General features: G+C 43.8%; 1 protein-coding gene across 2 annotated transcripts; it reads right to left on the bottom strand.

Annotated features, from left to right (window-relative positions):
• Positions 1-1,166: 1,166 nt before the first annotated feature.
• On the bottom strand, positions 1,167-27,932 carry LOC106578308 (pleckstrin homology domain-containing family M member 1). Of its 2 annotated transcripts, none has more exons than XM_082965566.1 (12): positions 27,743-27,932; positions 25,349-25,438; positions 17,834-18,081; positions 11,569-12,219; positions 10,890-11,319; positions 10,441-10,618; positions 7,948-8,919; positions 7,692-7,837; positions 2,384-2,577; positions 2,090-2,153; positions 1,781-1,938; positions 1,167-1,671 (listed from the first exon to the last, which is right to left on the bottom strand). In XM_082965566.1, exons 2-12 carry the CDS (start codon positions 25,400-25,402, stop codon positions 1,554-1,556), a joined length of 3,213 nt encoding a protein of 1,070 aa, XP_082821692.1. In that variant the 5' UTR covers positions 25,403-25,438; positions 27,743-27,932; the 3' UTR covers positions 1,167-1,553. The 2 variants fall into 2 exon arrangements, with proteins under 2 accessions (XP_082821692.1, XP_082821693.1); XM_082965567.1 differs by having other exon boundaries at positions 27,659-27,929.

Genomic DNA, 27,932 nt, shown 5'->3' with positions numbered 1-27,932 from the left:
CCAACTGCTCTTAAACGCTAGTAAAACCAAACACATGCTTTTCAAACGTTCGCTGCCGGCACCCGCCCGCCCGACTATCATCACTACTCTGGACGGTTCTGACTTAGAATATGTGGACAACTACAAATACCTAGGTGTCTGGCTAGACTGTAAATTCTCCTTCCAGACCCATATTAATCCAAAATGAAATCTAGAATCAGCTTCCTATTTCACAACAAAGCCTCCTTCACTCACGGCGCCAAACATACCCTCGTAAAACTGACTATCCTACCGATCCTCGACTTCGGCGATGTCATTTACAAAAAGCTTCCAACACTCTACTCAGCAAACTGGATGCAGTCTATCACAGTGCCATCCGTTTTGTCACCAAAGTCCCTTATATCACCCACCACTGCGACCTGTATGCTCTAGTCGGCTAGCCCTCACTACATATTCTTCGCCAGACCCACTGGCTCCAGGTCATCTATAAGTCTCTGCTAGGTAAAGCTCTGCCTTATCTCAGCTCACGATAACACCCACCCGTAGCACACACTCCAGCAGGTATATCTCACTGGTCATCCCCAAAGCCAACACCTCCTTTGGCCGCCTTTCCTTCCAGTTCTCTACTGCCAATGACTGGAACGAATCGCGAAAAAAAATCTGAAGCTGGAGACATATTTCCCTCACTAACTTTAAACATCAGCTATCTGAGCAGCTAACCGATCGCTACAGCGGTACATAGCCCATCTGTAAATATCCCACCCAATCTACCTACCTCATCCCCATATTGTTTTTATTTACTTTTCTGCTCTTTTGCACAACAGTATTTCTACTTGCACATCATCATCTGCTCATCTATCACTCCAGCGTTAATTTGCTAAATTGTAATTACTTCACTACTATGGCCTATTTATTGCCTTACCTCAAGCCATTTGCACACACTGTATATAGACTCTTATTGTTTTTCTATTGTGTTATTGAATAAACAAGCGTGCAGTCAATGTGTAACTCTGTATTGTTGTTTGTATCGCACTGCTTGCTTTATCTTGGCCAGGTCGCAGTTGTAAATGAGAACTTGTTCTCAACTAGCTTACCTGGTTAAATAAAGGTGAAATAAAATAATAAATGTACAGAAATATACAGCGAGTGTTTCCTGTAAACATGAAATAACACGACAAGCCTCCAACCAATGACAACAATGTATTTTTTTAATTTTTTGTTGCATAAAGTAGATTCTTTGCATCATCCTTCATATTTCATTCCTTGGCTTGGACACTCAAGACGTAGAGAGAGTTCAGAGAGGTAAGAACATATCAGTGGGCTTCACCTTGTCAATCACGTCAATTCAATAGCAGAAACCTTTCTATATTAGTGCAAGTTGTGTAGCTCCTGGCATTTTACACTATCCAGTTCGGTTGGTCATGTTTGGTCTGTGGTCGGTACATACAGTCACACTTCCTAATTGCACTTGAGGTTAGTTAATGTAGAAAAAAGAAACTAGAAGCAGGACATGAATGTCTGCTCTTGTTGTTTGTCATTTCATAGGTCTCTGCAGCTACAGGAAGGCCACTGTGTCAAACAGAGCAGTCCTGCAGATCGCTCTCGAGGTACCTCTGAAGACGCAGGCATCGTGGACAGGACGACGACTGGGCCTTGCAGGTTGCGTGAAACATTGCCTTACACTCTTTACACCTGAGTGGGAGACAGAGAGAGTGAGTGTGTAGAGAGAAAGAGCGGGGTGAACTGATCACTGAGTGAACACATCCCAATGTATTGAAGTGATAAGGTACCAGGGCCCTACCTGGCAGTGGTGTCGAACTGGAAGGGGAAGATGATGTCACTGGCATGACAGATCTGGCAGATGTAGCCCCTCTGGGTGCAAAGGTCACATTGTTGAACGTGGTTGGAGGCAAACCGGATCAACATATTCAAGTAGGCCACATATGTTCCCTCCGCTATCTAAACACACATGGAAAAATATCAAATTTAAGCTTATTAACTACATCTACTTGGTTTCTGGTGGTGTGGTCTTGCAGGTTAAGAATGTGTATTATTTCATTTAAAAAGTGAAATTACTAACAGTTAAGTAATGACTGTATATAGTAGATACCTGTTGTAAGTCCATGACACTGTAGAGATGGCTTGATTCTAACAGATATGTCCTTAGGCCCAGTCTTGAGAAAAATAACACAATAGTTATACAAAGTCAATAAAAGCTTATGTGGAAATAATCAATGTATTGCCTTTTGGCCCAAGTCAAGATCACATAAAAGAATGACCAGGGATGACTGGATTTCTCAGAATGCAGGATCAATATGTTCCAGCTGACTTTGATAAACTTGCATTTGACCCAGTTCTGCAATACAAGAACACCCAAACAAAAGTCGCTCACACACACGCGCACCTGGTCTGAATATTCTTGCATGGCCCACTGCGGCAGGTGAGCAGGTAGTTTCCTACAAGCTGCAGCCTCTGTCTGAGACAGTGTGCCTGGGCCATGGCCTCAACATGCTCCCACAGGTTAGGGTTCAAAAGGTGAAGGTTGAGCAGGGGCTCATGTTCAACGTGAGCCAGCAGTTCGAGGGCCTGTCTGGAGACCTACATGTACACAACCAGGGCAAAGGACACATGAGAGCAGTTTAACAACAAACACAAACAATATTGATCAAAGAAGAACAGGATTAGTTCAATGTCAAAGCAAAAAGAAGAATTACAAAAGTAGTTATTTTTCCATAGATGTGTGCAAATAAGAACAGGGTTCATATACATTTTGACAGGGAATTTCATGACTTTCAACAAATTTCCATGACCAACAATTGGCGGTGTCTATGTACGTGTAAAGAAATTAAGCCTAATGTGGTATCAACACTCTGATCCCATGTACCATCTCCTGTCGTTGTGCAAGGCACTTAACCCCCCTGACAAAAGTGGAATACCTGTTAGGCAACTGTATAAAACACGTGGTCAACCCTCAGGTTGGAGAGCTACTGGGTGTGCAGGCTTTTGATCAAACAGAGACAGCTCATTTCTCAAATGTGGTTTGTAAGTGGGGGACAGGAATAAAAGCCCACACTCCACCATCAGCTCTCCTGGAGGATGGTTGACCACCCTTTGATGTAAAACATTGCAACAACACAACCAAATACATTTTATGCCTTTAAATAATTTGCTCATTCAATATATTAATGATCATATGGCTATGGTAGGCTACAAATCATTTTATTCAGCAGAAACAAGCCCACAAATTTTCTTCAGTCATATTTATCTTAGAAGTGTTTACTTTGCAGTTTGACTAGCATCTATTGAGTTGCAATGTCCCATACATTGGATGGCCAAATCAACTGGAAAAGCAGTGCATCCGGAAAGTATTCAGACCCCTTGACTTTTTCCACATTTTGTTATGTTACAGCCTTATTCTAAAATGGAATAAATACATTTAAAAAATCCTCAATCTACACACAATACCCCATAATGACAGGGTGAAAACGGAAATACCTTATTTACATGAGTATTCAGACCCTTTGCTATTGATATCAATCTAAGATGGCGTAGCAGTCAGACATCCTTTTCTTTGCATTCTTTTTAATATTTTTCCTAAACCTCAACTTCAAAATACTCTCCTGCAACCCACCTCACCCAATGTGGTGTGGATCTGTTTTTTTCTAAAGTATCTATTTACCTCCGAACTGGAATACCTCAACTGAAGCAAGCTAGCTAGCTAGCGTAGCTAGCTAACAGCTATCAGTCAGCTAACCACTGCTAGCGGTCATCAGCTAACCTTTAGCTCGGAAAGCTCTCGCCAGTTCGTACAACGCGTTTCAAACCAGAGCATACCGGACCTATTTTTCTCTCCATATCCCCAGATTCCTACCGCAAACTCTGAACCTTTTCATCTGGATCATCGCAGCTAGCTAACCGCAATCTGGGTTGACTACTCCTGGCTAACGTTTCCGTCCCGGAGCTAGCACCAACTAGCCTGGAGCTAGTCCATGCTAGACCCATCTCCCGGCTAGGGCTCCTCCTGAACCACTCCTCGGCTACAATATCCGGACCCCTTCTACTGCCGGTACGGGGCACGGAACCCCGCTGATCCTTCACGACTGGAATACTGACATAATCTGCCCAAGGATCCCAACAGGCCCCTCAGGTGCAACGTCCCCTGAAGGCCCATTCTGCTAACCGCGGCCTGCTAGTTATCTAGAGCATATTGGACTGTTAGCTGATCCATCGGCCAGTTTCTTGGACCACTATACCCATTTTGCCAATTGGACTTGGACCCCTCTGCTACTTTGAACCCTACTAATTCCACGACTGGTCTATCGACGTCAACGCACGAGGAGGAAAAAACAGACTTTCCCCCCATCACAACGTCCCTCTAAGGCCCTTATGCTAGCTTGCTAGCCCCGGCATGCTAACTGCTAGCCGTGGCCTGCTAACTGTCTGAATCGCCGTGTCCCCAGCCAGCCCAACCACTCACTGGACCCATACGATCACTTGGCTACGCATGCCTCTCCCTAATATCAATATGCCTTGTCCATTACTGTCCTGGTTAGTGATTACTGTCTTATTTCACTGTAGAGCCTCTAGACCTGCACAATATGCCTTAACCAACCATGTTGTTCCACCTCCCATATATGCGATGACATCACCTGGTTTAAACGTCTCTAGAGACTATATCTCTCTCATCATTACGCAATGCCTAGGTTTACCTCCAATATACTCTCTTCCTACCATACCTTTGTCTGTACATTATGCCTTGAATCTATGCTACTGTGCCCAGAAACCTGCTCCCTTTACTCTCTGTTCCGAACATGCTAGACGGCCAGTTCTTATAGCCGTACCCTTTTCCTACTGTATTATTGATTGTATGTTTGTTTATTCCATGTGTAACTCTGTGTTGTTGTATGTGTCGAACTGCTTTGCTTCATCTTGGCCAGGTCACAGTTGCAAATGAGAACTTGTTCTCAACTAGCCTACATGGTGAAATAATATATTTTTGTATTTTTTATAAATGAGACTCGAAATTGAGCTCAGGTGCATCCTGTTTCCAATGATCATCCTTCAGATGTTTCTACTACTTGATTGGAGTCCACCTGTGGTAAATTCAATTGATTGGACATGATTTGGAAAGGCACACACTTGTCTCAAAAGGTCCCACAGTTGACAGTTGCACTCCCACAGAGCAAAAACCAATCCACGAGGTCAAAGGAATTGTCCTTAGAGCTCAGAGAGGATTGTGTCGAGGCACAGATCTGGGGAAGGGTTCCAAAAAATGTCTGCAGCATTGAAGGTCCCCAAGAACACAGTGGCCTCGATCATTCTTAAATGGAAGAAGTTTGGAACCACCAAGACACTTCCTAGAGCTGGCCGCCCAGCCAAAATGTGTAATCGGGGGAAAAGGGCCTTGGTCAGGTAGGTGACCAAGAACCCGATGGTCACTTTGACAGAGCTCCTCTGTGGAGATGGGAGAACAACCATCTCTGCACCACTCCACCTATCAGGCCTTTATGGTAGAGTGGTCAGACGGAAACCACTACTCAATAAAACGCACATGACAGCCCGCTTGGAGTTTGCCAAAAGGCACCTAAAGGTCTCTCAGACCATTAGAAACAAGATTCTCTGGTCTGATGAAACCAAGATTGAACTCTTTGGCCTGAATGCCAAGCGTCACATCTGGAGGAAACCTGGCACCATCCCTATGGTGAAGCATGGTGGTGACTGGGAGACTAGTCTGTGGGGATGTTTTTCAGTGGCAGGGACTGGGAGACTAGTCAGGATCAAAAGGAAACATGAACAGTGCAAAGTACAGAGAGATCCTTGATGAAAACATGCTCCAGATGACTCAGGACCTCAGACTCAGGCGAAGGTTCACATTCCAACAGGACAACAACCCTAAGCACACAGCCAAGACAACGCAGGAGTGGCTTCGGGACAAGTCTCTGAATGTCCTTGAGTGGCTTAGCCGGAGCCCGGACTGGAGAGACCTGAAAATAGCTGTGCAGTGATGCTCCCCATCCAACCTGACAGAGCTTGAGAGGATCTGCAGAGAAGAATGGGAGAAACTCCCCAAATACAGGTGTGCCAAGCAGGTAGCGTCATACTAATGGCTGTAATCGCTGCCAAAGGTGTTTCAACAAAATACTGAGTAAAGGGTCTGAATAATGATGTAAATGTGATAGCAAATGTATAAAAAATAATGTTTTTGCTTTGTAATTATGGGCTACTGTGTGTAGATTGATGAGGGGGGGAAAAAAAATCTATTTTAGAATAAGGCTGTAATGTAACAAAATGTGGAAAACGTCAAGGGGTCTGAATACTTTCCGAATGTACTGCATCTACAAAACACGTTTTAAACCACATAATCCAAAAGAAAGGCAACATTAATATTTTTCCGAAAATTAATGTTCACTATTCACATATTTTGAGTATTTTCCCGATTCAACAAGATTGTTGTTTGTTGCAACGAACGTAACAATCGTTTCAATGAATGGTAAACATTTTTTTATCAACTTTGTATGGCCTTATTCGTGAGTTGGGTGGAAAGTTTTTTTGGGACATGATGACATGACGAAAACATTACTACAAGATAATAATAGCTTACCAGTTAACTACAGGGTATAAGATACTTTTGTGTATGTGGACACCCCTTCAAATTAGTGGATTTGGCTATTTTAGCCATACTCGTTGCTGACAGGTGTATAAAATCGAGCACACATCCATGCAATCTCCATTGACAAACATTGGCAGTAGATTGGCCTTACTTTAGATCTGTGACTTTCAACTTGGCACCGTCATAGGATGCCACCTTTCCAACAAGTCAGTTTGTCAAATGTATGCCCTGCTAGAGCTGCCCCGGTCAACTGTAAGTGCTGTTATTGTAAAATGGAAATGTCTAGGAGCAACAACAGCTCAGCCGCAAAGTGGTAGGCAACACAAGCTCACAGAACGGGACCGCAAGTGCTGAAGCGTGTAAAAATCGTTTGTTCTCGGTTGCAACACTCACTACAGAGTTCCAAACTGCCTCTGGTAGCAACGTCAGCACAATAACAGTTAGTCTGGAGCTTCATGAAATGGGTTTCCATGGCCAAGCAGCCACACAAAAGCCTAAGATCACAATGCGCATTGCCAAGCATCGGCTGAAGTGTTGTAAAGCTCGCCGCCATTGGACTCTGGAGCAGTGGAAACGCATTCTCTGGAGTGATGAATCGACGCTTCACCATCTGACAGTCCGACAGACGAATCTGGGTTTACCGGATGCCAGAATGCTACCTGCCCCAATGCATAGTGCCAACTGTAAAGTTTGGTAGAGAAGGAATAATGGTCTGGGGCTGTTTTTCATGGTTCAGGCTAGGTCCCTTAGTTCTATTGTAGGGAAATCTTAACGCTACAGCATACAATGACATTCTAGCCGATTCTGTGCTTCCAACTTTGTGGCAACAGTTTGGGGAAGGCGCTTTCCTGTTTCAGCATGAAACGTGCACAAAGCGAGGTCCGTACAGAAATGGTTTGTCGAGATCAGTGTGGAAGAATTTGACTAGCCTGCACAGAGCCCTGACCTCAACCCCATTGAACACTTTTGGGATGAACTGGAACAGTGACTGGATTTTTATGACTATACAAACCCTAAAAAATAAGCGTTTACCAAGGATGTGCTTTGACACAAATGTTAGCTGTGTGTGTGTGTGTGGTCCATAGACCCGTGAGAGACTCACCTCGCGAGGCGTGATGTCCCAGTTATGCACCATGCGGGAGGGTATGGCGATGGCGTCACCCTGGTGACAAGCGTCGCAATAGTACTTCCCTGAGAACTCGCACAGTCTGGCTTTTCCCCGGGAGACCCCCACCGGCTTTGGACAACCTGCGGAGAAGGCGGTAATACTTACTTGGTCTCTCCCAGTAACGGCATGGTAAGGGAAACTTAATGTTAACAAAAGAGTTGCCTGTTATTAGGTTGAGCTTTAGAGCTACCTGCACACTTGAAGCCCTGAAGGTCCAGCCCCTTCTCTGTGGGCACTGTATATAGATGGGCCAGCAGCACCCCATCCCCCTTCAGTCTATGCTGCACCAGTCTGTGGATGTTCCCCCCTGCCCCAGTGGCTAACCCGGGGCTATTAGGCTCCCCGTTCTCGCCACTCTCCAGGTAGGAGTCCAGGGCTCCCCTGATGAGGCCCCTCCAGGCACGCGCCTCCTCAGGGCTCTTGGCCCTCAGCTTGAGCGTATCTCTGGCCGTTACGACCCTAAAGAAGGCCGGTCCCCCCAGAGAAACGTCTGGGACCACGTCCCGTATCCCCTCGATGGGGTGGGAGCAGCACAGCACCTTTTGCCCATCCTGTACCCGGAAGCCGTTGAGAGTCTCCAAGGAGAGGGAGAAGACCAGGGGAGTCCAGTTGCGAGCCTCTGCGTCCTGGGATAGGTACAGCACAGCCTCCTTAATGGCGTCTGACTCAGGGACTGTGGGACGGGTCCAGTCTAGCTCAAGTGGCGGCTGTTGCTCCTGCTCAACCGCAGTACCCCCTCGCTCGGGACTGGTGGGTACGGAGGGGGACGAAGGGGAAGATTTTGGGGGCTCTTCCAGGATGACAAAGCTATCAGTGGGCTGCAGCACCTCTGAATGGTCGTCAAGGCGGTGCAACGGGCGGCACTTGCTGACGGCCTCTGTGATGCGGTCCACCCAGTCCTCTGCCTCGTCGTGGTTGGCTGCCCGCAGGTGGAGCCTCTTCCCTGGGAAGGCCAGGTCGAAGCGGCCCTCGGCCGAGGCGACACGGGCGTCTTCGCAACGCAGCAGGGAGCAGTTGTCACAGCAGGTGCGCTCCTCTGCGTTCAGGTAGAGGCGGAACTCGAAGGGCGAGAGCTCGCAGTAGTAGTCCCGCCACATGCCCACAGCGCCCCGCCGCTCCAGATGGCCCAGCTTCAGCAGCCCACGGAAAGGGTTGGACAGGCCTGAAGGAGAGGAAGAGTGAAAGGAAGGTCGAGGATGAAAGAGAAGAAGAGTGAAAGAGAAAAGGGAGGGAATGAAAGAGCGAGTGAAGTCAAGGGCGGATCTCTAAAGTGAGCGGGCCTTATTTTTGTCCAGATAAAACTTTGCTAATGACACGCAAGTATAACAGGTTTTATTGTAACATGAAACCGCAGTGCAAAAATGATATTCAACACATAAGTGTAACCCTTAGCCCTATACTATATGGATAGGGCTAAATTGAAATGTTTCTTACAGAAGAAATATTGACAGCATATGCATAACCACAGTAGCAAAAAAAGGGAACAGTTTGGAGTATATGGGAATTTGAAAGCTTGTTCTATTGCCAACATGACTTGCTGATTCTAAAATACAATTTTACAGCATTAGGCTTTCACAATGCAATTCCAAGAAGCAGATCGTAATTTGTGAGCATAGAATGCATCTGCATTCAGATGTGTAAGTCCGCAGCAATTTTCTTCACAATAGGATAAAGATAGGCTCATTCTATACCTTTACACTGTATATCACATGAGTTTTATGATATGGAAATGTGAAGCGCACATTTGAACTCACAGGTGTTTGGCTGGCTTGTATGACATCAAAAATACATTGAGTCCTCATAGTTTACAGCATTTCCCTCAGACAACAAAACATCTGCCAAAGTTGCCCAATTAGCAGGAGGGATGGGGCAACTTCTTGTCACGTACAGTGCTCAAATTCAGAACGGCTGTCAGTCAAAAGCCATGCAGATCTGAAGTGGAGAACCTGAGCGCTGACATTGCGTATAGCATGTTCCTGTACAGCCACTGCGGCCCAATTTAGGCACTTATCAAATCTGATTTGTTACATGCGCCAAATACAACAGGTGTAGACCTTACCGTGAAATGCTTACTTACAAGCCCTTAACCAACAATGCAGTTAAGAAAACATTTAATAAATAAACAAAAAATAAATGAAAGTAACAATAAGAGACGGTGGCAGAAACACTATGTACAAAATAAGTACATAATCAGAGTCCAAATCTGTCATTTTCAACCCGTATATGGGTACGAGTGTAAAGGGCTACACATACTCTATCATAAGGAGGAAGTACCAGCCAGATAACCTATTTATAATTATCTGAAGTTGTAAGCAAAAATGAGGAAGCACATACCAAGAAGGTAAGACAGAATTCATGTACATTACTGATAGAGGCATTAAAAAGTTCATACTGTCAGGGCCTGAGCCTTGATATTTGTTTCACAATAATAGAAGTTGTGGACTTTCCAATGACTCCTCATCATTGAACTAAATGATTTGTTTCATCTTGCTTCTCTTAAACTAAAAAAGTGTGACAAAAACCAAAACCATTGGTTGAATACAAAGAACAATACTTTGTCATGTCACCTCATGACCAAGGCCACTCTTATGGTGGTAGTTGAGCACTGGTTACAACAGACTACATTACAAGGTGTTGTGTTCAAGAAGTGATAGAAGTGGTGCTCCTGGTTTTGGGAGCTTACCTATCTGCCTGCGGTGAACCACGCTGGGGGGAGACTGGGGAGTCTCGGGCTCTGAAGGGGGAGAGGTCAATCCATTCACACGAGCTGGGCCAGACCCTAGTAAAGACTCATCGGGGTCAACCAGTTCCTCAAGGTGTGGCTTATAGATGTCATCCTCAGAGATCCAGGAGTGGGAATGCTGAGAAAGGGAAGACAGGTTTTACTTAGTGATGATTGGTGGCCAATTGAGCAAATCTTGAAATAGAATTATCGTTTCAGCTTGTAACCATATAAATCCAGATGCTTTATAATTTCGCAAAAACTTTGCACAATATGACTGCAAAGGTCAAGGAGAACTCAAAGAACTTAAGGTCAGGTCAACCACATGACGAGTGAGTCAGACTGAGTCTGATGAAGGGAATGAGAGGGAGACCGAGAGAGAGAAAAAGAAAACAAGCGATTGAACTTACTGTGAATGAGTCTGTAGACACCCTCCTGCTTTGCACACTGGTAGTAAGGCATAGGTTTGTGTGGGCTGAAGGCGCAGAGGTGCTCTTAGCAGAATCTTCCGTCTTTTTCTCCTGTGGCGTCTCTGTGACAGGCAGGTGAGGAGTTGTCGCTGTTTTCTCTACACAGTCACTGTGACTGGAGAGCACTTCAGTGTGCGAGTGCACTTCGGAAGGGACATGGGTCTTAGTGGACGGCTCCTCCTGGTCTGACCCCACTGAAGCAGGGTTAGAGGAGCCAGTGAGGGGTGTGAATGGCACCTGGGTCTCGCCGTCAGAGCCGCTGAAGGCCGTATTCTCTGAGAGGTGGTCTGCACCCGGAGTGGAAACGTACGAATCCTCGTGCATGGAGTCCTGACTGGAGTTGGCACTCTCCCTGAAGTCTGCCAGATCACTGCAGTTACAGAAAGTAGGAAATGTCAGAGGTCAACGGAAATCACCAAATGAAACGAGGGACAACATGTTACCTAAGTATTTAACTAATTTCTGTACACATCGTTAGTTGAAGCATGTTGCTTACGTCAGCTTTTTTGGATAAAAGCATCTGCTAAATGTCTGTTAATGGTTTGGAGATTAACCATGGCTGTGATTCAAAGGGCCTCAATTCTTCGGACAGGCACACTGACCCACACTCACGACTTACTCTTTAAGAGGCCTCTTGGCATTGACATCGTTCTCCAGTCTGGCAGAGATCTCCAGGTCACATGGCCAGGGCTCCTTGTCTGGGCTCTTGGGGTCATGACCCTGCAGCAGACTGTCTGAACTTAGGCTGGAGGAGAGCTGAGATGACCCTGTGGTGTCCAGGCTCAAATTAGAAGAATTCAGAGGGGTCCTACCCCCTGAGACCCCCCCAGTCACCCTCCCCAGCACCCCTGCCCCCCCATGCTGCACTTCAACCGTATCCGACCCGCCGGACGACAGTGACACCGTATCCCAAGAATCCTTGTGTTTGGTGAGACTGGGAAGGTCGACAGCGTCAGCCTGGGTGGTGGGGCAGAGGCCGGCCAGAGCCAGTGGGGTGGTGGTCCACTCGTTGAGCACGGCTGACTTGTACGAAAGGTTGAAGACCAGGGAGGCCAGGCCCTGGATATAACTGAGCAGCACTTCACGCTCCTCAGGGTCCAGGAGCAGGGCGGAGGGCTGGTAGTGGGCCTGCAGGTTGGAGCCCTCACGGAACAGGGAGGCCAAGTAGCACTCCATCAGGCCGTGGTTGAGGGCCAGCCGCAGCCAGGCCCGGCAACGACCCACGTCCGTACCCACAAAGCTCAGCTTCTCCAGCTCCGTGATCACGTCACTGAGGGGGCCAGGAGGAGACATTACAGAGAATCGTTTTATGTACAGTATAAAGTAAACATACACATCTACTGCAAGCTACACCATCTGATCTTAAACATTTACTAATTGTCATTCTGCTTAACCACTAAAAACAGGCTACATGCAGGGTCCATGAAGTTTCATTTAAAGACTAAGACCTTTTTAATGCCACTTGGAATGCAATAGAGGTCTGCGCGCCACACACACACCTGATAATATTCCTCTCCAGAAAGGAGCCCATGTAGGCAAGAATTATTATTAGATTACATTTTTTAGGGCTGGCTCATATTATCAAGGTGTACTATTTTAGCAATGTAAATTCTCCTGTAGCCTAACGGATGTTGTAGCATAGGTGGCTGAACAGCACTTTTCAAATCAGATGTGCCAGCGCTACACCACTTGATATCGTTTAGCCTAATAACATATATCGACACAAAGCGTTAGGAAAAAAATGGAGGCGCTGTTTTTTTTTTTTTTACCGATTTGCCTAATGAGTTGTCAATTTGCGCACAATCCCTCTGTCCTTGACATCCGAGAGCTACTGCTGGCTATTTTGCGTGTCTTGACCAGTCAGTCACGGAAATCGCAGGTCGTGCACAACACACAAAGCTCATTGCGCGCTCTCCACTTTCCTCCGGTATTTATTTAGCAAGCGTGATAACACATCACTCCAGACACAAGCAAAAACTCATAAATGTAGCAGCCTATATATACACACACCTAAACATTAGTGATCTGACATTCTGTATTGTATGGAAACAAGAATATATTTCAGTCTGATCAACTGTAGGCTACCAACAGCAGCAGCTGCAGTCTAGCCTACTATGCGCCCTGCCCCTGTGGCAGGAGTAAACACAGCCGTAAGATACAGACGGTAACGTTGTGTACGCTATTTATAGTCCATTTGTTAGAGAAAATGTGAATAATAATACATGTAATTAAAGCGCTTTCTCACTCCTAAAGGCGCTGAAGAAAATATGGAATAATAAAAACAATCCTAACACAGATAAGCAGACAATCAAAGCCATATACTGGTGTCGTCAGACCCGGTGGACAGGAGAACAGAATTAACATTGGTCCTTGAAAGCTTTTCTGAACAGCTCAGTCTTTAGCTGAGCCTTGAACGAGGCCAGAGACTCTGCAGCCCTGACATAATGGGATCAAATTTGGGATGACTTGGCGAGCTAGACTTTGTCAATCCAAAATGATTAACTGGAATGAATCAAACACAATAGCTGACGGACTGTGAGTTAATGTTTAATTAGCCCTACAGTTGCATAGGGCAGGACTACACAATGCAAACCTGCATAAAGCAAGCTCTCCCCTATGAGTTTTATTGTCCAATCATGTTGCATTCTCTGTGCATAGGAAAGCCCTAGTCCTTCTTTTTAAGATAGAATTAATATGAACAAGTACAAGGTTCCTGCAGTTCGACAGGGTTCTCATCCTCCAAGGCCAGAAGATTTTTTTTAAACCATGTGACCTGAGTAGAAGAAGAAAAGAAAAAAACTCAGGTCTCATCATAGCCCATATTCAACCTTTTTAAAATCAGATCATGTCATACCCTATAAGGCAGAGTTTTACCTTATTAGGTTACCAGATCAGGAAAAACTTCAGGCGTCAGATTTTCTTTCCTTGCCACAACACTCCCGGACCTGTGATGCCACCTCTGGCATGGGGTTGCCCATCAAATTACAGTTTATTGGTCGCATTCACATATTTAGCATATGTTATTACGGGTGATTAGGCTACCCCAATGGACTAATCATTAGCTAGATCACAAACTACTGTAAGTGTTCAGCAAGTTGGCTTCGATACCAATAATCGGCTATAACAATACTCAATACAATAACACTGAACAAATGCCTTAAAGTTAAATATATATAGCACTGTTACTGTATAAAACCCTAACATCTGGAGAGCTAGGGTGTGCAGGATTTTGATCCAGCACTGCTCAAACACACCTGTGTCAGCATAACAAGGTCCTGTTGAGAAGTGGATTTTTACAATCTGGTGTTTTCAAGTGGGGCTGGGGAAAAAAAGGTCTACACACCCAGTAGCTCTCCTGAAGGTATCATGCTATAACAAGTTGAATAAATGATTCCCTCATTCAGTGAGTCAGGTATCAAATGGCTATACTTCCAAGCTAGGTAGCTAAGCAGAAGGGCTCTAGACTGACTTTTTCCCCAGTGGCCAAGTAACAGATGAAGAACTATTTCATCTAACATGTTCAGGAAATGCATGATGGATATTTTGATGTGCAACACATCAAAATAGGACTCAGAATAATCAAATATATTTTGAAAGATGAATTTGTCTGCATGTCTTTTGTGCATATTGGCTTAGGCTATGTAATTTACCACCTGAGGAAGTGGGAACTCAAAACACAGATTGCTAACTCTAAATATGATATTGTTGCTAGATAGCCATGCAATTGATCCAACAGTACATTTAATGTCCTACAAAAATGTTCCATTAGACCTATAACGTTACTGTATAAGCTACTTGATTTATTCACCGCAAATGGCACACTGCACTCCATTGGCGCATCGTCTCAATCACATACTTCAATAGTGGTACTCTGTTAGTGTTATTTCATCTATATTGACAGTTGAGAAATAATTGTTATACTCACATCAAGCTGAGACTCGCCTCTTTTTTAAGAACAGTAGTTTTAAAATGGCGTCTTCCCGCAATTACTTTGAGATGCTGCTCATGCACTTTGCTTTGTTACAAAGTGGGATTAAAACGGATTGAATTGTCATTTTTTGTCAACGATCTACACAATTTGACAGAGTATTCTAACATTTGCAACAAAAAAACAAAACATATTTCGATAAGTATTTAAAACACCCGGAGTAATTACATGATATTGCTACCAAAGGTGTTCTTACAGCTGAGAGTCTTTCTGGGTAAGACTAAGAGCTTCGCACCCTTGGATTGTACAATATTTGCACATTATTATTTAAAACTCTGTCAAGCTGGTTGTTGATAATTGTTACAGTCATTTTCAAGTCTTGCCATTGATTTTCAAGGTGATTTAAATCAAAACTGTAACTAGGCCACTCAAGAACATTCACGTTCTTCTTGGTAAGCAACCAGTGTACAAAACATTAAGAACATCTGCTCATTCCATGACACGGACTGACCAGATGAAAGCTATGATCCCTTATTGATGTCACCTGTTAAATCCACTTCAAAATCAGTGTAGCTGAAGTGGGGGTCGGTGGGTATGCCTATGCCCTCCCAGGCTAACCCATGGCTGCGCCCCTGCCCAATCATGTGAAATCTATAGACTGGGGTCTGATAATGAATTTATTTAACTTAGTAAAACCATTAATTGTTGCGTTTATATTTTTGTTTAGTATACTTCCTCTCCAACAACTGAGTTAGGAAGGACGCCTGTATCTTTGTAGTGACTGGGTGTATTGATACACCATCTAAAGTGTAATTAATAACTTCACCATGCTCAAAGGGATATTCAATGTCTGCTTTTTCCATTTTTTACCCATCTACCAATAGGTGTCCCCTTTGCGAGGCACTGGAAAACTTCCCCGGTCTGTGGTTGAATCTGTGTTTGAAATTCACTGCTTGACTAAGTGGCCTTAGAGATAATTGTATGTGTGGGGTACAGAGATGAAGTCATTAAAAAAAAATCATATTAAACACTATTATTGCAAACAGAGTGAGTCCATGCAACTTATTAAGCACATTTTTACGCCTAGTCTTGCCATAACAAAGGAGTTGAATACTTAGTCTCAAGACATTTCAGCTTTTCATTTTTAATTAATTTGTAAAACTTTCAAAAAACATAATTCCACTTTAACATTATGGGGTATTATGTGTAGGCCAGTGACCAAAAGTCTAAATGTAATCCATTTTAAATTCAGGATGTAACACAACACAATGAGGAAAAAGTCAAGGGGTGTGAATACTTTCGGAAGGCACTGCAATTTCATTGCAGAAAGCAGGTTAATGCACATTAACCAAATAATGGTTTTAGAACAAAAACACTTGCAGGAACATTGTGTAGCCTAATCAGCGATGGAAGCAAAATTGCTTCGGTAAGAGGAGGGCAATGTCGGGGTCGGAAATATAGTGTTGTCTTTCAAATTGTATAGGCTACCGTGCTCTCTCCTCTGGCAACAGCCCGTCCAATCACGGGACCTATGTGTATAAAGCATTTTTTTAGGGTGTTATATTAAAGCCAAGTGTAGCAGGTTGTGAACTCTGCAAACTACGCTTCCACTCCGAGAATAGGAAATGACTAATACATGCATTAACAGAAATTAATGTAACCAAATGACAGAGATAAACAGTACATTTACTAGGCTTAAATGGTGACATACGTAAATGTGGAATTTATAAAAATAAACAAAGGGCAAACAATTCACAAAATGAAACTAATGTGCAAGAGTTAGCGGGAGACAACTGAGCGCATTCTAGAGAACCGCCATATCTTAGCCGGACAACCTTCCCCTTCTTGTGTCAACAATTTCAAATTATACTCAAGATGCATTATCTTAAAACATATTTCAGATGCTTTTAACTGACAACCACAACTCAATAAATAAGCTAGGCTTATTGCCACACACTGCTGAAATTGCAGGCTTCCCAAATAGGCATAAGCATTTGTGATTTAAACAACCTACAGACGTTTTTTTTTTGTTTTTTTTTTAGCTAATGATCCTCTGTGGCTAACTCATGCTCTCTGGTGAAGTCTTGAATAATTTTTGTTTAGGCAGTAGTTTTGGCAAAACATCAATTTACTTTCGGGGAAGCCAGCATCCGACCAGTGCACTATGCACCCACCAACTTTTCCCCCCCCAATTTGCAAGTGGTCGATACCAGAGAGCTGTATATAACGACGAGAGGCTCATGTCTCCGCCCTAACAATGGAAGTTGTTGTCCCAAAACGGAAAGGCAGGCAACAAAGTTCAGGTCTGCATATTAAGCCCATAGAAATTAGAGGTCGACAGATTAATCGGCATAACTCGAAATCGGTACTTTCATAACAACCGGTAATCAGCATTTTTGGACGGCGATTATGGCCGATTACATTGCACTCCACGAGGAGACTGCGTGGCAGGCAGACCACCTGTTACGCGAGTGCAGCAAGGAGCCAAGGTAATTAATTATTATCAATAATTACTTGATGTTACATTTTTGTATTTTTTTGCCGTGGTTGTAACAATTAAGCAGCGGCACAATATAACGGAAAAACTGTAGCCATGTCCATCACATGTTTTAAGACCGTTGAAAACCTTTCTTAAATTCAGTTTAGACTCATTAAGGCCTTAAATCAGATCAATGAATTTATGACTAAGGACACAATGACACCCTGTGTAAATGTGATTTGTTATATGCACATATTGCAACAGAGGATATAAACATCCCATTATCTCAACTTCAACTTGTCATGCTTACAGCAACTGTCAGACAGACAGACTGATCGCACCTACAGAAAGACTTTCATACTCAAATGCCATCTCACTAAAGTGATTGAGGGTAGAGACACTGCACTAGAGGGGTCTGTAGGGTTATCTGTAGGGGGAAGTGTAATTCTTAGTGTACAGCTTCAGGCTTCCACCCACCGGTGAGTGACCGTCTTGAGAAGGCTCCAGAACACAGGTTGGGGGAGGGGTCCCCGGGAACCCCCTTTCCTGCCATGTCCTCCGGCCTTGGAGCGGACATATTTGCTCTTGATGCCGTGGATAAAGACGGCCTCCAGAGAAGAGCACAGCAGGTTGGCGTCACCATCCTCGCTGGTTACCATGGCATCGGTCATCACATAGCGCTTCTGCAGAGCCTTGAGTGACGACGCCAACTTCTCTTTGATCCACTAAAAAAAAATGGCGAGATGGGTTAAATCAAAATGTATATATATATATATATATATATATATATATATATATATATATATATATATATATATATATATATATATATATATATATATATTACTCTGTTTACTTCCTTTCAGCTTCCCTTTCACTAAGGCAACTACAATCATTCTCATTTTAAAAGACAACCTGAAATGTAGGCCTATTAATGTTGAAATCAATGTAGTCATAGGTACATTACATAACTTGGTGAAAACCTCTGCATAAAGAATCAAAAAGGTGAAAGGCAGTGGGACATTACATTGCTTCCATTATGGCATCAATCAGATCAAACATTTTGTCACGATGACAAGGATCGGCCGTCGGCCTTGGGTCAAAAAGTTGTGCAATAAAGGTGGTAGGGAGAAATATAGTTTGTGGGCCTTGAATAATAAATGCAGCATCATATATGATGCAAAATGCTTCATACCGGCTGTATTTCTAAAGTTATACATCTTGAAAACTTGATTGGTGACATGCAAACATTTTGGGACTATAACAATGTTTTCCTTTAACATACAGGTGCGACCATTTTACTCACATGCGCCTAATTATTTTGTTGTGCGACCTGCGCCTAGGAAAAAAAATACAAATAATTCACCCAGCTGATAATTGTTGCAATGATTACTTTACTGTACCACAGCCTCTGAGTGCCATGGAAAATACACTGAGCTCAGATTAATTAATCACGATTGTAATATTAAAGAAAACTGCTTGTTACCTCAAATATTTTCATTGTGCTCCTAAATGTCCGTATGGTGCTCCTAAATGTCTGCCTACACTAACTTTTTCCACTGGTGGCACTGGTGCCATCAACTTTTTCAGTTGGTGGCACAAGCACATGTTTTATTCTGCTGTCATCAAGGCAAAGGGTAAAGGGTGGCTACTTTGAATCTCAAATATAAAATATTTGATTTGTTTAACACTTTTTTGGTTACTACATGATTCCATGTGTGTTATTGCATAGGTCGTCTTCACTATCATTATACAATGTAGAAAATACAACAACAAATTTAAACCTGGAATGAGTAGGGGTGTCCAAACTTGACTGGTACTGTACATTTTCTTCATATCATGTTTCTTTAGACCTGTCTAAAATAAATAATGGATGTATTGTGAAGGTGTAGGCTATATTACATGGATTTATTAGACTTGTAGATGTTCCAAAGGTCTGCATCAGTGGCTTGTAGACTACACGTGGAAGCCAGAGCTGTGTTCGAAAACTCATAACCGCACTATTTGCGACGTAAATGGAGTATGCTTATTGGTCATAGTATGATATAGTTAGTATGTCAAAAGTTCCCGGATGTCGTACTAAATTCACCGAAATCTAAAGTATATAAGCAGTGGACACTTTCCGTGCTTTTTAGGGCCCATAATACAATTGTTCAGAAAATGGGCAGGGTTTAAAAACATTTTCAGATTTCAAGAAAATATGCAGCTGAAGTCTAACGAGAGCGGATACAAATTCATTGCTTTAACTATATATGACAAATTATGAAAACGTTGAGCAATGTAATATAGTTATTACTTTTCAAATGAGTTACCGTAATTTCCGGACTATTGAGCGCACCTGAATATAAGCCGCACCCACTGAATTAAAAAAAAAATATTATTTTGAACATAAATGAGCCGCACATGTCTATAACAATAACAATAACATGTCTACAACTCTCCGAGTTGGGCATCTCCGGCGCGGCCCACGCTTGGATTGCGTCCTACCTGACAGGTCGCTCCTACCAGGTGGCGTGGCGAGAATCTGTCTCCGCACCATGCGCTCTCACCACTGGTGTCCCCCAGGGCTCTGTTCTAGGCCCTCTCCTATTCTCGCTATACACCAAGTCACTTGGCTCTGTCATATCCTCACATGGTCTCTCCTATCATTGCTATGCAGACGACACACAATTAATCTTCTCCTTTCCCCCTTCTGATAACCAGGCGGCGAATCGCATCTCTGCATGTCTGTCAGACATATCAGTGTGGATGACGGATCACCAGCTCAAGCTGAACCTCGGCAAGACGGAGCTGCTCTTCCTCCCGGGGAAGGACTGCCCGTTCCATGATCTCGCCATCACGGTTGACAACTCCCTTGTGTCCTCCTCCCAGAGTGCTAAGAACCTTGGCGTGATCCTGGACAACACCCTGTCGTTCTCCACTAACATCAAGGCGGTGACCCGATCCTGTAGGTTCATGCTCTACAACATTCGCAGAGTACGACCCTGCCTCACACAGGAAGCGGCGCAGGTCCTAATCCAGGCACTTGTCATCTCCCGTCTGGATTACTGCAACTCGCTGTTGGCTGGGCTCCCTGCCTGTGCCATTAAACCCCTACAACTCATCCAGAACGCCGCAGCCCGTCTGGTGTTCAACCTTCCCAAGTTCTCTCACGTCACCCCGCTCCTCCGCTCTCTCCACTGGCTTCCAGTTGAAGCTCGCATCCGCTACAAGACCATGGTGATTGCCTACGGAGCTGTGAAGGGAACGGCACCTCCATACCTTCAGGCTCTGATCAGGCCCTACACCCAAACAAGGGCACTGCGTTCATCCACCACTGGCCTGCTGGCCCCCATACCTCTGAGGAAGCACAGTTCCCGCTCAGCCCAGTCAAAACTGTTCGCTGCTCTGGCACCCCAATGGTGGAACAAGCTCCCTCACGACGCCAGGACAGCGGAGTCAATCACCACCTTCCGGAGACACCTGAAACCCCACCTCTTTAAGGAATACCTAGGATAGGATAAAGTAATCCTTCTAACCCCCCCCCCCCCCAAAAGATTTAGATGCACTATTGTAAAGTGGTTGTTCCACTGGATATCATAAGGTGAATGCACCATTTTGTAAGTCGCTCTGGATAAGAGCGTCTGCTAAATGACTTAAATGTAATGTAAATATAAGTCGCAGGTGGCTACCGGTACATTGAAACAAATGAACTTTACACAGGCTTTAACGAAACACGGCTTGTAACAAAAAAATAAATAATTGGTCACCATCTTCCTCCTCCTCCTGTGCACTGAAACCACTGAAATCATCTCCTTCGGTGTCGGAGTTGAATAGCCTCAGAATTGCTTCATCAGATATTGGATCGTTTTCATTGTCGCTCTCGTCACTTTCATCCGGAGGCAAATCCCCCGCTGCCAGATCAATCGCCTTCAACTTGAAAGCTGCATCATATGCATTTCTCCGTGTCTTTGCCATGATAAGGGTGACAAAATGACTACCGTAATCAGAATGATGGGAAGTTTGAGCGCGCTCAATTTAATCTAAACAGTAAACAAAAAAAGTTGTTTGACCTTAACCCGTTCGGCAATTTCATTGGTCTAATGAAAGCTTCATGCCGCCAAAAAACTGAGCACGTCACAGAATGTGTTTTTTTTTAAGAAAAAAAAATTGAAAGCGGAAAAAAATCCTTATATTAGCCGCGTCATTGTTTAAGCCGCGAGGTTCAAAGCGTGGGAAAAAAGTTGCGGCTTATAGTCCGGAAATTACGGTACGCTATGTTGGATGACAATTTGTTTTCTCTCCTTACGAACTGCATATCATTACAGCAGTATGTACCAGTATGTTAGCTAGCTACCTAACGTTAGTTGGCTACTAATCCATTGAACTTGCCAGGCAGTATATTAACAAAACTCAGCAAAAAAATAAACATCCTCACACTGTCAACTGTGTTAATTTTCAGCAAATGTGTAAATATTTGCATGAAAATAACATGATTCAACAACTGAGACAAACTGAACAAGTTCCACAGACATGTGACTAACAGAAATGGAATAATGTGTCCCTGAACAAAGGGGGGTCAAAATCAAAAGTAGCAGTCAGTATCTGGTGTGGCCACCAGCTGCATTAAGTACTGCAGTGCATCTCCTCCTCATGGACTGCACCAGATTTACCAGTTCTTGCTGTGAGATGTTACCCCACCTCTTCCACCAAGGCACCTGCAAGTTCCCGGACATTTCTGGGGGGGAATGGCCCTAGCCCTCACAATCCGACAGGTCCCAGACGTGCTCAATGGGATTGACATCCGGGTTCTTCGCTGGCCATTGCACAACACTGACATTCCTGTCTTGCAGGAAATCATGCATAGAAAAAGCAGTATGGCTGGTGGCATTGTCATGCTGGGGGGGGGGGGTCATGTCAGGATGAGCCTGCAGGAAGGGTACCACATGAGGGAGGAGCATGTCTTCCCTGTAACGCACAGCGTTGAGGTAGCCTGCAATGACAAGCTTAGTTTAGATGCTGCTGTGACACACCGCCCTAGACCATGACGGACACGCCACCCCCAAAACGATCCCGCTCCAGAGTACAGGCCTCGGTGTAACGCTCATTCCTTCGACGATAAACGCGAATCCGACCATCACCCCTGGTGAGACAAAACCGCGGCTTGTCAATGAAGAGCACTTTTTGCCAGTCCTTTCTGGTCCAGTGACCGTGGGTTTGTGCCCATAGGTGACGTTGTTGCCGGTGATGTAAGGCAGGTCCTCACCAGACAACAGGCCTACAAGCCCTCAGTCCAGCCTCTCTCAGCACTGATGGAGGGATTGTGCATTCCTGGTGTAACTCGGGCAGTTGTTGCCATCCTGTACCTGTCCCGCAGGTGTGATGTTCAGATGTACCGATCCTGTGCAGGTGTTGTTACACGTGGTCTGCCACTGTGAGGACGACCAGCTGTCCTTCCTGTCTCCCTGTAGCGCTGTCGTCGGCATCTCACAGTACAGTCATTGCAATTTATTGCCCTGGCCACATCTGCAGTCCTCATGCCTCCTTGAACCATGCCTAAGGCACATGCACACAGATGAGCAGGGACCCTGGGCATCTTTATTTTGGTGTTTTTCCAGAGTCAGTAGAAAGGCCTCTTTAGTGTCCTAAGTTTTCATGACTGTGACCTTAATTGCCTACTATCTGTAAGCTGTTGGTGTCTTAACGACCGTTCCACAGGTGCATGTTCATTAATTGTTTATGGTTCATTGAACGAGCATGGGAAACAGTGTTTAAACCCTATACAATGAAGATCTGTGAAGTTACTTGGATTTTTACTAATTATCTTTGAAAGACAGGGTCCTGAAAAAGGGACGTTCCTTTTTTTGCTGAGTTGATATGCCATCTAACTAACTACAATGTTTATTGACTTGATAATTCACGTCATTGTTAGCAAAGTGGTATAGTGGTGTATTCTCAATGGACATTGTTAATTCTGGCTATCTACTCTGATTTCAGAGTACTCTCATCTGAGTGTGCCAGAGCGCAAAATAACTGATGAATTAAGGAACGCTCAATGGTTGAATATGGCCGATGTCAATAAACGTTGGCAGTAAAAGCGTAATTAATTTGTTGCCAGCAGCACAGTTACCAACGCTCTGGATAACATGAAAACAGCTCTGCTAGGGCGAGTAAAATGGTCAGAGTGAGGTGTGCTCCCATTTGTGTCTGGAACTAGTAAGCTAGCCAACGTTAGCTTAGGTGCTTGACTGCCGTTGTGAGGTCAGAACGCTCGGACAACCCTAAACCTCAGCAAGAGCATCCAGTGTGTGCCCTCTGAACACTCCGAGAGCGAAATGCTCTGGATTTAAGAATGCTCAGAGTGCACTCTAGATTGAATTTACGAACACACCCAAAATCGTAAAATGTCTAGCTAGTCATTTGGTATGCTAACAAGCTAGCAAGAGGTTGCATAGCAACAGCATCAACTTCCAGTAGATAGGCAAAGCGCTAGTAAGCTCAACTGAAAGGATACCCTTCGTTTACAGTATACTAAAATGATCTAAAAGTATATAGTAAGTTAGTATGGGTATTCGAACACAGCTCAGGAGTAGCTAAATGTGTTTGTTAACGGTCACTTACCGTGAGACCGGCAGTTATTTGCTTGACAATCACCGGCTAACAAAATTTCATGACCGCCACTGCCCTAAACGGGCTAACATTCCACAGGCCACAATCAAAAGCCTGATCAACTCTATACGAAGATGTGTCAGGCTGCATGAGGCAAATGATGGACACACCAGACACCAACTGGTCTTCTGATCCACGTCCCTACCTTTTTTTTTAAAGCATCTGTGATCAACAGATGCATATCTGTATTGCCAAGTCATGTGAAATCCATAGATTAGTGTCTATTGAATTGATTTCAATTGACTGATTTCCTTATATGAACTGTAACTCAGTAAAATCTTTGAAATTGTGGCATGTTGCGATTATTTTTGTTTAGTATAATTTGGACCATGCACAGGCTATATACTCATTTTGGAGTAGAATGTCCTTTTAAAAAAAGTCACCAGAACGTTTAGTCCTTTTAAAAGTCACCAGAACTGAGCTTCTCAGTCCTTCACCCCCTCCCCCCACTGTTAGACATTTTGCAAGAGGAAACACTGCAAGTCTGTACAGTAGAGTATAGTACACATTACAGTAGCGCACAGTATAATGTACTGTAATGTACTCTACCGTGCTGTCCAAACGTGTGAAATTTAGGCTATTTCAGATTTGGTCCGGACTAATAAAATGTGTTCGTTTGGGGGCGGAGCTCATGACAATAATAGCCAGTGTGTATAATAATACCCAACTTTGCAGAAGGGCAGGTCTACTGCATATTTTTCCCTTTGTGTGCCTATTCAGGGTTACATGACCATGAAGAGAATGATATAGCCATAATTATGCATTTCTGTATAGCACAGATCAAGGACCTGTGATGTAATTATGTTACCAGAATTCCGTTACCGAATGTAAATCCACTTCACCTACTGTAGTTCAATAACCAAAATATATGTATTTTTTTCAAGCTCAAGGTGTCGTGTCATAGCTGACACCCCATTCTTTCTGCAGATATCTTTGAATCTTGATTCAGAGCAGATATTTGACAGAGTTTCTGGAAAATGTGGTCGAATAAAAAAAAAAAAAAAAAAAATGAACCGAGGGAGATTTTACTATAATTCTGTTACCAAACTAAGCATATGCAGTTCTTCCGGTAAATGTGTATTTATAAAACGTTCTGTGTAAATTCTTCAAAGATGTCCATGTGCATAGAGTCGTATGCTTTGTTAAACTTCGAAAATCAACAGGTTTTGTTTGGCATACATTTCAAAGTGAAAACTCTGAATCAATGCGCAATGCATCCATGTGTCACTCAAACACTAACAAAGTAGGCCCCATCTGTAAGAGATAACTGATCAACTTTTCAGTGTTAAGTGGAAGTGGTTATTTAGATTAGGCAGGCCATTTACAGTAAGAGGTTGAGCCTACCTGCTTGACGTCTTCCGCCTCTGGCCCCGTATCTGGGGTCTGTGTGGCTAGCATCGTGCCTCCAGGGATGTGTTACTCTCACATGACATGCTGTGACATACACAAAAGATATCCCCTGTGGTTATACTGGCAAAAACAACCTGAACCAAGAATAACTCACTGAAAAATACATTGTCAGTCAGTTCTGCAATTCCCAGCCCCCTTTCTTCTCAATGTAGGTGACACTTGACATACAGTGCTTTCAGAAAGTGTTCAGACCCCTTGACTTTTTCCACATTTTGTTATGTTACAGCCTTATTCTAAAATTGATTAAATCATTTCCCCCCCTAAATCTACACACAACACCACACAATTTAAGCAAAAACCGGTTTAGACGTTTTTTGCTAAATAAAATACAAATGCAATATCACATTTACATAAATATTTAGACCCTTTACTCAGTACTTTGTTGAAGCACCTTTGGCAGTGATTGCAGCCTCGAGTCTTCTTGGGTATGGCACTACAAGCTTGGCACACCTGTATTTGGGGAATTTCTCCCATTCTTCTCTTCAGATCCTTTCAAGCTCTGTCAGGTTGGATGGGGAGTGTCGCTGCATAGCTATTTTCAGGTCTTTCCAGAGATATTAGATCGGGTTCAAGTAAAGGCTATGGCTGGGCCACTTAAGGACAATGAGACTTGTCCCAAAGCCACTCCTGGAGTTTCTTGGCTGTGTGCTTAGGGTCGTTGTCCTGTTGGAAGGTGAACCTTTGATCCAGTCTGAGGTCCTGAGCGCTCTGGAGCGGGTTTTCATCAAGGATCTCTCTGTACTTTTCTCTAGTCAGCTTTCCCTCAATCCTGACTAGCCTCAGTCCCTGAAAAAAATCCCCACAGCATGATGCTGCCCCACCACGCTTCACCGTAGGGCTGGTATTGGCCAGGTGATGAGCAGTGCCTGGTTTCCTCCAGATGTGACGATTAGCATTCAGGCCAAAGAGTTCAATCTTGGTTTTATCAGACCAGAGAATCTTGTTTCTCATGGTCAGTCTTTTAGGTGCCTTTTGGCAAACTCCAAGTGGGCTGTCATGTGCATTTTACTGAGAAGTGGCTTCCGTCTGGCTACTCTACCATAAAGGCCTGATTGGTGGAGTGCTGCAGATATGGTTGTCCTTCTGGAAGGTTCTCCCATCTCCACAGAGGAACTCTGGACCTCTGTCAGAGTGACCATCGAGATCTTGGTCACCCCCTGACCAAGGCCCTTCTCCCCGGATTGCTTAGTTTGGCTGGGCGGCCAACTCTACGAAGAGTCTCGGTGGTGGTGGAGGCTAATGTGTTCTAAGGGACCTTCAATGCTGCATAATCTTTTTTTGGTACGCTTCCTCAGATCTGTTCCTCGACACAATCCTGTCTCGGAGCACTATGAACAATTCCTTCGACATGGCTTGGTTTTTGCTCTGACATGCACTGTCAACTGTGGGGCCTTAGATAGACAGGTGTGCCTTTCCAAATCATGTCCAATCAATTTGAATTTACCACTGGTGGACTCCAATCAAGTTGTAGAAACATCTCAAGGATGTTCAATGGAAACAGGATCCACCTGAGCTCAGGGTCTGAATACTTATGTAAATGTTTTTTTATTTTATACATTTACAAAACTCTAAACCTGTTTTTGCTTTGTCATTATGGGGTACTGTAGATTGAGGGAAAACAATATTTTTTTTAGAATAAGGCTGTAATGTACAAAAATGTGGTAAAAGTTAATGGGTCTGAACACTTTCTGAACGCACTGTATTTAAAGTAAGCAAACACAGACTAAAGGGCTGTGACATTCATTGACATTAAAAATAATCTTACATCTGCATTTTCGGTTTGAACTGAAGTAGCCTATCAGTGAGTGGACACTTCAGAGTACTGGCCTAGACATTAATCAGACGGTCTGCTGAGGTTTTTGTTGACGGCAAGATATGTAGCCACAGGGCAAAAATGACACCGGTTCACTTCCTGAAAGAACTAGAAAAACGGAACGCCCAGTAATACTCGTACTCATGAGAACATTACCGTGTGTGTCAAAAGCTGTGGCTTGATCATTGGCTTCCTTGCTGTGTCCATCTAGCTACGTTAACTACAGTAGTGCACAAAAACAACATTACTTTAATTATTCCTAAAACTCAATGCCCAATGTTTACGTCTCCAAATCAGCTTGAGAACCCCCAGTATTGACGTCTTAAAGAGATGTCAATAAAAAGCCAAATATACATACATAACGATGTATATTTGCCAAGAAATATAGATAAAAACATAAGGACCATCGCGTATCTAAGTTAGCTACATACCGTGAAATTAAGTTGGGCTACCGGCGTCGTCGGTAGCTAGCTATGTTTAAAAAGAAAAGAAGTGACACAAGATTTTATCCCCACCGCTTTGTTGTTGTTCTTGATTGACTCCTACATAGACAGCAACATTGTCTCATGATGTCATTTCTTTCACACGTAGATTCCTGAGTCGAACAGAGAAAGAATAGTCGGCTCGGATATGTCTTCAATCTTCAACTACCGTTAACTCAGATTCAGGTTAAACTCAATGAGGACAAATGCATCACGGGATATT

Source organism: Salmo salar, chromosome 19, assembly GCF_965601325.2.
Source record: "Salmo salar chromosome 19, fSalSal1, whole genome shotgun sequence".
NCBI lineage: Eukaryota > Metazoa > Chordata > Actinopteri > Salmoniformes > Salmonidae > Salmo > Salmo salar.
The sequence above is the reverse complement of the archived record's forward strand: the minus strand, read 5'-3'. Positions and strand labels throughout refer to the sequence as shown.